Source organism: Lissotriton helveticus, chromosome 10 (assembly GCF_964261635.1).
Source record: "Lissotriton helveticus chromosome 10, aLisHel1.1, whole genome shotgun sequence".
Classification (NCBI taxonomy): domain Eukaryota; kingdom Metazoa; phylum Chordata; class Amphibia; order Caudata; family Salamandridae; genus Lissotriton; species Lissotriton helveticus.
Genome location: NC_136071.1, coordinates 931,297,314 through 931,310,382, shown reverse-complemented (window position 1 = coordinate 931,310,382; position 13,069 = coordinate 931,297,314). Strand labels below are relative to the sequence as shown.

The 13,069-nt window shown below is 41.3% G+C and overlaps 1 protein-coding gene across 1 annotated transcript in view; it reads right to left on the bottom strand.

Moving 5' to 3' along the window:
* GTPBP10 (GTP binding protein 10) overlaps positions 1–13,069 on the bottom strand; it is a 126,998-nt gene that overhangs the window by 56,621 nt on the left and 57,308 nt on the right. Inside the window, exon 5 of the mRNA XM_078663587.1 lies at positions 7,144–7,217. Within this exon, the coding sequence (XP_078519713.1) occupies positions 7,144–7,217 (74 nt within the window). The remainder of the gene's footprint in view (positions 1–7,143; positions 7,218–13,069) is intronic.

Here is a 13,069-nt window from a genome sequence, read left to right as displayed (position 1 = left end):
TCAATGCGGACAAGTGGAAATCAGAGTAAAACTACCTTCTAGATGACATGTTACTTTATTGTGTTCATGAGATGGCAGGTATAAAAAGTAATTGTAGGGCATTAAATCTACTCTGCTAAAAGAAATCCATGTTTCAGGACACAAAAAATGCCCAATTGTGGGTCCAAGGGCTTTCTTCGGGATTGGATCCGCCCCTGTATGGACTGTCTCTCTCAACTAAGCACTCTGTAAGTGGTGCCAGAGGTCAGTCAAACAGAAACGAATTGTGAAGTCCATTAGTTAGAACAGTGTAGGAGAATATACATCTACACAACCAGTGCAACTGGGGTCTATGGGAGACTTTTGGAGTCATCGTCCGTCAGAATAATAATAAATAATAAATATAATCCATATTTGTAAAGCACAAACATATCACACCTTAAGGTTTCAAGGTGCTGGGGGCCATCAGGCAGAATAAGTGAGCTACTGCCCAGAGCCACACATAGGTCTTTGAGACTTATTTGGTGGTGCCAATTGTTCTAGCCATTTTGTAACATGATTTAGGCTGTGCATCATGACTTTTTTAAAAAAGACAAAAAGCACACTTGTGGTCCGGTGTGTAATTTTGTGGTGCGTGCAACAAGCATGTGTAAAAAATAAGGCAAGTGTTCCTTATGTATGTTTGCAGATTTGAGATGGTTTGATCAAAATAAACAATTGGTCGGAGGGAATCCACACGGAGAGGGGAAACTAGGGGGGCAACATAGAGCATACACTGGCAACCTCTCTCACAGGCAGCATCAGTTGGTATGGGACCACGCTGCACGACTGTCACCGCAGGAGTAACAGGCAACGTGCAGTTTTAACATATAGCAGTGTTGACCTGAGGCTCCTAACCGCAACAAAATGGCTGAACCAGTGTCCTTTGCAGAGGAGAACCCATGGATACAGTGCATCTGAGAGTAGGACATGTGCAGTCCCTGATAGAAGTTACACAGAGCTCACTTTTTCACATAAATACTCCAAGAGAGCACGAGCGGGAGGTCGGCGTTTCTCTTATAACGCCTCTAAATTGTGGAACTCCCTCCCTCCTGATCTTCGCGCCCAGCCCAATCTTTTGGCATTCCGAAAATGTCTGAAAACCTGGTTGTTCCCGTAAGCCTCCCCTCTTGATTCCGCTTGTACTTGTTCAGCGCTGGGACGCTTCCGGGCAGCTATGCGCTTTAGAAATCTCTTAACATTTAACATTAACATTTAACATGGACATTCTATGTAACCTCATGTGCACTTAAGCTCTCTGCTTAGCATTCTGTCACCATGTTTTTCTGCACTGCATATGCAGTGGTCCCACCATAAGTGGTGCAGAGTCCCTTTAAGAATTACACAGTATAATGTATACACAGCCACCACCAGGGTCGCTGTGCATGTTACATATAGTGCTGTGTGTAGCAGACATCCTTCTGGTTCCAATAAGCAGTCTAGTATTGTGCTGTCTGGAATGTAAATTCAATCTCTAATCACAATATGAAAGGCTACAGAAAAAGGCTCAGGATTAATAAATACCTCTATTGGAGACTTTGGCTGCCTTTCACTCGTTTCCTTCTACACATTCTTCTCAAGAAATTGAGCACTTGCTGCCTTGCAGAAACCCAACATGGGCGGCAGGGATTTCAGATGGGTCAGCATTCCATTCTTCTTGCAAACCCTCAGAGGATTTCTAACTATAAGTGCGGCTGCACGAAGCTCGCGCTGCGCACTACAACTGAACCCGTTGCCTGAGAGCAGCGTCTCAGCTTGGCGCCTGCATTTACCTCAGAGAAGTCTAGATCTTTCTAAAAACTCGACCCCTTATCTCTGCCTTAAAAAAAGGCTGGGGTGCACACCTGAGGAGTAGTTTTTTTGATTTTCAACCATAGATTTTGTCATTTTCTTCAGGAGCTTGAACGGTTATTTATGACAAGTGTCTGTCATTTCCAGAGCAGTATCTACCAGCTGACAAGTAAGAGGTGGAATAGTGTTGAAAGATCGCGAAGCACAAGTAAGGAGAATTTTCCTAGAGGTCAAATGTATATGTATTTCTAAATCGTCTTAAAACTTAAAACAAAAGGGGAGCTGAACTATCTCTCGATTCTCCCTCAACAATTTAGAGAAAAATACGTATATAATTACTTTGAAACCTTAACTCCCAAGAAAGAAGAATGGACTATTACTTCTCAATTACCAATAAGAGAGGGGCTGGTCCTTGAAGCTTCAATAGGTATTGTGAATAGTGATTTCAGGGAAATTTACATATCAACTCTGTAATTGCATGTATTCGAATTGTGAGACAGTCTGAGAACTGTGGTTTATTCTTGTTAATTACTCTTATTTTTAGGTATTATCATGTATGAATAATCTTCCTGTTGGCAAAAGAAAGAACTCACACAGCCTGACAGAGTGGAGTATCGAAGACACTACCATAAACTTCAAGGCAGGCTCTCTTCTCTTTTCTCCCAAATCCCCTTCCCCTGGTGAACATCTTTCAATTTGAGTTCTATTAAGATTGAAAGCATTCACTTGGGGGTGCTGGGAAAATGTATTCTGCTCCTGTGGAATCATTGGCACCAGGTTAGTATTCTGACATGTGCTGGCAGTTAACACACATCATTGGCTATCCTGCTGCTTTTTTGTACATTATGTGACTGCGTGTCAGCTATTCTAAAAATCTCTTGCTGAATGTTCCACGCAAAACACAGTAAAGGCCACGCTTGCAAAATGCCTTTGGTCTATACCATATACCAGCCCGTGCAGTGTGTTTATGTGCTGTATGGTTTAAATCCAATAGCCTCACGTTTAACTGTTTTCTCTCTCTCTCTATATATATATATATATATATATACTACATTCAATTAAGGTCCTGTGCTGCATGAGGTGTGCACAGAGCCTCCTGGTTACACTGTATACTGCTGCTGCTCTAGAGTGTGTATTCATCACACACTTTTTACCATATTCCTTCTCAAACTGCACAGATTTTGCTGTGTACACTACATGCAATACTCTGACTTTGTCATGCACCCTCTGTACACACGTCTGGCAATCATCTTTTTCTCGTTGTATAGTGAGTGTACTTCCTCGTCTTAATGATGCACACCCTACAGTGCTCGCACTTTCCAGAAGATAGCATAATATTTATTAAACTTCTGACCTCACCATTGAATTTGATTTCAATAACTACTGAAAATAGTGGTTTAATTATTTTTCTAGCTTGCCCATTTCCGAGATACAGTATTAGTATTTTAATCTGAACTCTGGCTTTCTACATAGGACAGCTAGGCCTGTCAATGTGAAAACAGCTATTGGGCCCATGGCACTTTTATTTTCTACATGTCCCACTTTGAAATACCATGCACCCTACCTTATGGTCTACAGAGCTAACATAACAGTACTTAATATTTATAAGGGAGATTTCTGACTGTCAGAAAGGCATGTTTTCACAGGTGGCACCGCAGCAATAATTCTACATATGGTAGGCCTGAACCCATGGTTGCTTTGCCACTGTAGAGAATGGCACAATAGTTGCTGCAGTCCGCTCGTGACCCTTAACTTCCAGGCCCTGGGGACCCTTTGTATACAATATACTAGGGACTTCTAGGCAAATTGAATATACCAATTTGGAATAGTCCAATTCAACCATGTTTAAAGGGGGAGCACAGGCACTTTGCTACTGGTTAGCAGGATAATTTGCACATAGTTCTAAAGCAAACAAACATAAATAGGGTCCAACAAAAGAGAAAAATCTAGGGTGACCACGCAGAAAAGGCAAATTACCTGCAAAAGGCATCTTGGAATGATATAATAAGTATACAAACCAAAATGGTTATACTTTTCTGATGAGAGACGCCTATTTTAGACCGATAGCGACACAGATGCGCTGCGAAGTATAGCGAGCACTTGACTCTCTTTGCGATTGGTTTTAATACCGCTCGTATATCTTTTAATATTCTACCAAAGGATCTATGTTTGTCACAATGCAATAATCTTTACTGTTGGGCTTGGCTTTTTAAATTTTTATTGCGGTCTGGGATAGTGTATTACTGTTTTGTTGGGCTGGGGGATACCACAACAGTTTTTATTGAAAAAACGTATTGTTTCTGTAATCTTTTAAGCATACACACTTTACCTCACTCTCTTGTCAGCCATGGTCTCAGTCGTTTGAGCAGAGAGCTGCAGGTTTCACCCCATGTTCGGGTTGCCACTTTGAGCTGCCATCTTGGGGGAGGTTTACGGTTTAGGCGCTCTTCTCTCAGATGAGAGATTCCTATTTTAGACAGTGGATTAGTGCAGCGAGCATGCCCCTGGAGCGCCATAGGCAAGTCCATCAGTGCCCATCCACGCCTAAACGTCGCCAGGAACCCTGCTTTTTTTACGAGGAATATTACTACCTCGGATAAACTATGTTACTTCTCTGCCGAACTCCACCACTTCAACACCACAGCTAGGAATTTTGGCTCTTCATCCCAGTGTTGCACAGGTCACTTCCCTCTCAACCTAAAGGCCCGGCTTCTTATCTATATTGTAAGCTTTAGTGCTCCTTGAGCTCCTCTTTGTTTACTACAAGGGGGGCGTGGCTCTTCACTAGCCACCCTCAAGGGCTCACATATTAATAGGGACTCGAGATCTGCAAATCCAAATCATGTACGTAATTACCCTTCCTCTGCCATTCTATGCATTCTAAAAGGCATATACTGTAATATTTATCTAATATTTATCTATGTCAAAGCACTTACCGGAACTTTGGTATCTGTTATCGCCTCTTTCTTCTGACCTGTGTAATTTAATAGAAACCTGGCTGAATGCAGCAGCTCTATCATGCATCCCATTAGCTCTCCCAAAGCAGTGTCAGCTGTTTACGTTGGATAGATACTCCAGACCTGGAAGAGGTGTAGCAACTACTTTCAAAGACATAGTAGAAATAGTTGTAACCTTGTTAGCTGAATGGGTGGTAATATCTATTTTTGTATATTTTTAGAATCAGGCTCTCTGCCACTGACTTTAGGAAGGGTGCGCTAATTTATCATCCCCTGGAACTAAGAAAACTGTTAGTCATCTCTTAGCAGAGCATATCGCCGCTCGCATCCTAGCATCAAATAATTTCTTATTGCTGGGAGATTTTAATTTTCATAGTGAAAATGGTCTAAACAATGAAGTGGCCTTTTTTTTTGGCTAACATGGAAATGTTAGGTCTTAAACAGGTTGTGATGGGACCTACTTATTCGGCCAGTCACACCCTAGATTTAATTTTTACTAATTCCCATGAGCTTAGCTTTGAGCCCCCTCTACCACTCCTCTGGACAGACCACTAATTGATAAATTTTCAAATCCCAAAAATAACTGAGTTAGTAAAGTCAAAAAGAATGCCCAGTCAAGCTACGAGACAGTGAAACTCTGTCACTCTGATCTCCTTTGCTCGGGATCTCGTTCAACAAAGCTCACCTTCCGAGTTTCCCAGTAATGGACATATGGAGACCGCTCGGGGAAATTTCAACGACTCCTTTTCCCAGGTATAAGATCAAATCCCACCCCCGTAGGCAAAATTCTGCCACATCCCCAGCAGAAATAAAACCCCCTGGTTTTCGGCAGACCTAAAACTATCGAAATCCAAGTGCAAAAGATTGAAAAGGTGTTGGTGAAGGACCAAAGTTCCAGAGATAAAGAAGAACTTAAATTGCTGTTGAAGAGCTATCACAATGCTATAAAAACAGCCTGAAGACATTTTATTACAAATAAGATCGATTAGGCAGGCAATTCCTCAAAAACTCTCTTCCAAACACTTGATGATTTTATGAAGGCTCCTTCTTGCACACATGTGATACTGGCTTCACGAGAACTATGCGACTCATTAGCCAATTTCTTTGAAGAGAAAGTAAACAACATATAGGTGAATTTCCCTCCAACACGGAGCCAATCGGACAATCTTTCTGATTTTGCTTTCTCCCTCGGCCATTTTTCATCCGGAAAGTTTAGTTCCTTGTACCTTGGAGCAGTGGCTGCTAGAGACTGCCAAATCAGAAAATCCACTGGGTCTGGGCCCTCCCAGTATTATGGCAAGTCTGTTGAACACAATTGCTACCGCCATTATTTCCCTTTTTAATCTCTCTATGTACTCAGCCTCGGTCCTTATCATCTGGACAAAATGACTGAGTCCACATCTTTAAAAAAGCCTAACGCGGACCCTAATAATCCCTCTAACTACTATCCTATCTCTCTGCTCCCTCTCCTCAGCAAACCTTTGGAGAGCATCATAAATAAGCAGCTGTAAGCATTCCTGGAAGAATGCAAGCTCCTTGATCAATCTCAGTCAGGTTTCAGAGCATGTCACAGTACTGTGCTAGTCTCTGTAAATGATACCATAAGATCTTCCTTAGATGTGGGGACCCCAATGATGCTTGTGCTTTTGCACCTAACTGCGGCCTTCAATACAATCTCATGATATTTTGATTTGCAGACTTCATGATATTGGGGTCCACGGCAAAGCTCTCCAATGCTTCATTGATTTTTTTTGAAAGACCGCACTCAAACCATCTCTAGCTCATGTGTAGGTTGTACACTGCATAAGCCACTGCCGACCGTGCAAATGTGTCAATTATTTACTTTCACCTGTCAGACCCCTCTCTTTGTGGACAGATTTCTATGCACTGGACCCACAGAGCTAGGCATGGTGATGGGACTCCTTTTCTTGCATTAACCTTAACTTTTCAGAATGTATAATTCTCGACTGTGTCTCGAGAGGTGGGAATGTTTTATTTGTGTACAATCTGAGTGTTGCTTATCACCATGATCAGCTGCTGCAACGCAGAATCTGTTCGACAGAGCAGCCACAAAATGTACTCAATGAGACAAGTGCTTTAACCATTGAGTGGGCCACTTCTATGTTGCTGCCCAGATGTTAGTGCTGTTTCAGAAAGGCAAGTCATGCAGCTGCTTTCTATTGTGTAGGCTGGCAATTCAATTTGGATCCATAGGTTGGGAGGTGCGAAGAGTGCCGGAATCAATAGTGTTACAAGGCACTTGGAAGAAATAGAACGAGATCTCGCTCATTATGTTATAAATTCGAATTGTCTCGTTTTCATTTAACATGCAACAGACATAAGTGTAAAGATACTGTATGAAGGAGCATACACTTACATGCATAATTCGCGACTTGAGGTTTAGCGTGGGATACGCTGCATAGTAAAGAAGATTTTCCTGCGTTTGGAAATCTAAAACACAAAAAAGAACCTCGGTCAACATTTTGCATTGCACAATTACCACTGAGTAACATACATTAAAGTAAAACCCTTGATTATCACTATGAGTGGCCACATCAATTTCCAGTATGTGCGGCAACCTGTGTCAGAAACAGAGTACCTGCAATTCCCCTCCCCACCCTGAAGGAAATTCCGTCAGGTCAAACGTTCAAAAATATGTAGGCCAGCAACCTGAATATTCATTCATACATTTACAAGGCAATACTGCCACACTGGTAGGCCAGGTGAATCCATTTTGTTTATTTAATTTGCTACCCAAAGCTCATCACAACTATATTGCATGCCATAGTTACATGCACTTTACTTCTTACATTGATAACCAAGCAGTGGGGATACACTTGCTACTGTATTCTACGTTAAGAACATTATTGAGAACCCTACAATGTTATTTACTTGTAATCCTAGTTCTGCATCGCTGCTATTGACATTTAAGTCATAAACGCTCACTCCTCCCCTCGTTGTCAATGTAAATCTTATTCTCCTGCTCCCAAAAACAAAATGAAGTGAGGTATACTGCCAGTATAGTGCATGCTGGGCAAGGGTAGCTGCTGGTTTCCTTAAAACCAATGTATGCTGAATGCAATCCACGCGTTTCCCTGACTGGAACCTTTCCTTTCATTTGTAGGTCGAGCATGGGCAGCACATGCGCTGCTGCGAGGCATACAGTAGTGGAGTATGGTGTTGAAGCCCCGCCCACTCTCTGCCCATGTTTTTAATTGGATTGTGTCATTGTCAATCGTAAACGCTGGCTTCTGAGTCGTTAGTAGGCTTGTGAGCCCCTCTTCGGTACCGCCTTGTTTGCCTTTGTTACCTCCCATAACGACTGGACCTTTTACTGATGTTGTTACATAGTCTGCAATATAAGTTGGTGAGCACTATTTTCTTTAATGCTCTTCCCCTATTCCACCTACGACATCGCAGCACGCTTTGACTACTGTATTTATTTAAATTACTACGCGGTCCACTTGAACTATAGCGGCCGCGCTTATTCAATTATTTTATTTACAGCAGGGTCCGCTTTCAGTTTAGCGGCCAAGCTTATTCAATTCTTTATTTTACAGGCGGCCACTTTCACATTAGCGGCTGCGCCTATTTATTTTATTAATAAATATCACGGGCCGCTTTCACTTAAGCGGCTGCGCTGCAGAACGTTTCTAATTATTTTGTTTTTGCTTTGTGTGAAAGCGCACCATATGCGCTTTCACTTTAATATTGTCAATGCCCCTTTGTTTAGAAGCTGCTCACTGTAACTTGAATAAGGTGAGCAGCATCTAAAGAAAGGGGCACAGCCAACAAACATTAAAGTGCTCTCAGATTTGCAAGAGTTTGAGCTATTAGCATTAAAAAAAATAATGCCTTTTGCATGTGTTGGGTTTAAAACACATAAATGAAAGGCCTCATTATTTACAATGTCAATTGCTTAAACGCTTGCAAAAGCGAGACCTATTGCATTGAAAATGCTTTTTTTCTTTGCAGTTGGAGCATTGTTGCAGTGTAATTATATAGGACACTTTTACATGTAGATGCAGTAATATGGTTTGTGCTAGAATTGGAATATTGTAGTTTTTTTTGCAGAAAAATGCAGTAAACGCTAACCTGTCACTAACTTTTGGAAGTCTCACCGAATTGCGAGAGAGGGATGGATTCTTTTTTCCTGGATCCATGCAGGGTGGACAATTCTAGGTTTATGACTATCGGTGAAAACACTGCAATTGCAGAACGGTACTTTCAAGTGAAGTCTCAGCTCAGCTCAGAGTTAGGTGTCAAAGAAAACATAAAATGCGCATGGCATTCTGTTTTTTTATATCAAGCTCGGTAACAAACGAAAATCCAAACAATGGATTCCGAAGGGAAGTTTAGAGCCTTCCACTCCCCCTGCGATGATCTACACATCAAGGTCATACTCCTCAGTGTAAGGAAAGACAGATGGTGGTAGTGTCTCCTTATGAAGCTCTGGGGCCACTGAATGCTAGTTCACTTGAAAAGTGAAGAAACACGCTTGGATCAACCGATCTAGGATCTTCCCTCAGTGAAACAGCTGAGAAGTAATGAAGTAAGAGGTATGCAATGGGTTAAAACGACAGCAAGGGCATTCCTTAGTTAAGAGGGCAAATATATTTTTCTTAACCAATACAACTCTAAGTTTGTCACTAAACAAACAGATAGGTGTGGCAGAATTTGTTTTTGGGAAGCCCAAGGAATTTGAGTCCCCAAATGCTACACTGAGAAAACATGGATAACGATTTAATTAAAATTATGGTTTGTCCATTAGTGTGAACGGACAGGTGTTTGAGTTCATATAGATGTTTGCAGAATGCTAACAGCCGCTCAGCGGATTTACCCTGGAAGTCCGTGAGTCCCCAACTTGAAGCCCTGTCCAAAACATTACCCCAGGGATTGGACTTCCAATTTAAGCACGGGTACTTTAGCTATGAGAAAAAAAAAACGTTGAATATTTATTGATACATTTATTGTGCTTTGAAACAGTTGCGTATCTTATGCCTACGATTGTCTTTGAGATCTGAATGAACTGAGTAGTTTCATAAAAAGCACCAGGGCCGTGTGATGCGTTGCAAGATTGCTACAGTATTTCTCAAAGGTACATAAAATACAGGCCTGTTTGTAAGCTAACATATTGACGGTTTGAGATTTAAATGTTTTGGACATTGCAGTGCAAATTCAAGGCTTAGAAAGCATGTTCGCTCGTTTTCTAACAAGCACTTGTTTAAATGTTGCAATTAATAAAAGGCAGACTTAAATGTTGCTTTTTTTCTGAGACTCACGTTAACAGCCCAGAAAAAGGTAAAATTCCATTCTCTGACGCTTTTTCTCAACCACAGCAGCTAAAATAGAGCAGCAAAGAAAAATGACCTTGCAAGTTCAACCGTGTAGGAAGAAAAGTAGCAATAAACTTCATGTTCTACTATATTTCGAAAAAGATCCAGATCTAACTCGTCTCAAAATCCTCAACCACCATTTCATGATGGCAATATATGCATGGAAAACCTCTTCGTGAAACTACATGGGGCTGTGTTTAGGCACAGATATTGGCGACCCCAAGGGGGGGTCATTAGGATGTCGATCGGACTTTAGTCCGCCCGCCACCCAAGCGGTAACGGGACCACCCCCCTGCCATGCGGCGGTCCAGCCACCCTAATCATGATGCAACAGCGGCAGTCGCATCTGGCGATTTAACATTGCGGCGGGTGCTGCTGGCTGTAGCACCCGCTGCAATGGTAAAATGCTATGTTGTGCAATTCAATGCACAACGTGGCAGGCACCGCGCGGTGCCTGCCACCTTGTGCATGGACAGTACCCCCCAAGTGCACCCCCTCACCCCCGGGGGCACGCAACAGGCCCCTAAGCTACTCCCCGCCAGCCTTTTCATGGCAGCATCGCCGCCATAGAAAGGCCTTTAAATCCATACATCATAATATGGATGGCGGTGCCTGCTAGGTACCGCCACCATATATGAGCCCCAGCTCTGCCCGGCCAGCAATCGTAACGATTGCATACCGGGGAAAAAGCGGTGGACAGACTTTCCGTCAGCCGCAATACCCACCGCCATCTTAATATGGCGGTGGGTAATTCAAGTTACGATGGCGGGCGGATCGCCACTGCCGGCCCAACCGCCATCGAAATCAGCCCCAAAATGTCGTTTTCTATTATGAATCCATAAACAATAATGGATCTACCCATTCATTAAGCCATTACTGTACGTAACCTGTACCGCAGAGATTTGTAAATTATGCTTCACATCACTCTCATCTATATGGAATAAGAGAAGTGCATGTTATTACCAAATTTCCAAAATCCAAAGTTATGTGGTCACTAGGCAAAGCAGTTTCTTCTACATGATTACAAACTAGTTGCAATTTTGTTAAGGCTGTGACATGACTTAATGGACCTTCATATGATTATTAATCCAAGGGCCAATTGACATTAATTTCCACTCATATGTTCACTTTGGATAATTAAAATGCTGCAATTGTTTTCCCTTTCAAACAGAAAATAAATTAATGCATGGGGGATTGCCAAGCTTTAGTGCATTATGTTTTAAAAGTAAGAATATAACAAAACCATTTACTGAAAGAAATGTTTCGCACTGGAGGAGCAGCAGGGTATCAGCCTCCTAATTCTGACATATAAGCTGCTCCTGTACAAAACATACTACTAGTTTTTATGTGACATTGTATTCCAACATTTTAAAATAAGTTAAATCTTACAAACTCATAGGACCAAAAACAAGTTAATAGGTTAGTAATAAGAAGGCTTTCCAGATGAAGATCTGTGCTCACTAATGTCAAAATGAATTAACAACATTGCACTTATGATATAGTAAAAGTAGTGCACGTGGTCTTTCTCAGTCACTATTAATTCAGTCATATATAGCATGGCATACTTAAGCCTCTGAAGAATATTCTTGGTTTCAGCAAAAGGTACTATACCTTTGAGACTAGGTGCTTAAGCTAACTTTGTTCTTGAGAATGCTTTTCCCTCACAAAAGAAGATTTCAGCAGTCAATATTGTAGCAATTGTAGGTAGAAGTATGCAAAAGGCTGATAAATGGCATAGCGAACTGTAAGCCAGTTCCGCTAAGAATTGCAAAAAGATATGAAGCTTTATCTTCCCTAGGAAAGCTTCTAGCAAATCTGCAGCTGTGCCTTGAAAGGCCAATAATAGAAAGGGTAGTCTACTGCCTAGGGCCTCAAACCAAATCAGCTGGGAATCTACCTTTAAAGACTTCGCTGGAACAGGCATAAAGGTATAATATGACGATGAAGTGGGGAAGAGAAGGCTGTATCGATATAGAGTCAAAGGAGAATTGTTTGTGTAGTTGGTCAGCACTATTAGCTATAAGTCAACTGGATGCTTATTTGCTTCATCACTTCTAATTTGTCTCAGATGAATTAAAACATTTCCACATGATACTGGAGGGAAATTGGTGGTTGTGGCCATCTTCACTGTGGCCCCTTTAGTAGAATATTTCAAAATATTTAACTGAAAACCCTGAAAATGTAGAAAGAGGTTTCCCGACTTCAATCCTTCAGTGCCAAATTTCAGGTCACATTTTCAGGAAACATATGCATTATACATTTGAATGCGAGAAATCAAAATAGGAAATCATTTATACAGTCAGTGGTTATCTTGCAAGCTCAGCTTGATTGTGGCCCTCGAGAATCACAGTTAAAAACTTGAGCCAAGGGTTATACAATGCCAAAATATAAAACAGCGTAATCCATGTAAAATATACTGATCAATTTCTAAAAATCTGAATAAGGTAGACTCTTACATGGAACTGCTTCTGAATATTTTGAATTATGCCTAGTCTGAGAGGTTAGAAAGACTTGTTTGATCATCCTCTTGATAAACTTTTGTTTAATTACACAGCCTATTTCTGCATTTATTTTAACCAACACCTTCGATTTCCCATAGCTAAATGCTTATTCAGGCTGACGTGATCTAAAATGTAAGACCTACACATCAACCTGTCAATGGAAACATACAAGTTGGCACACTAGAAGAAGTGTGAAGAATCGAAATTTGCCTAGCATCGTAAAGGTAAGTTTCAATTCTATTAAGGACACAGAGAAGAGGATTATGCTTTTCTTTCTCCACTTTTATTAACATACAAATTTCATAGCAGCCAGAAAAACTAGGTTATCCTTTTTTCAGAACTGTCAAAAAAACCTGAATCAATCCATGAATAAACATGACCAAAACCTGCAATTCCCATAACACCAAGGGAAGTTCCACAACATGTCATTTTACAGTGTCCATAATCAGCACATAGTCCTTCCATT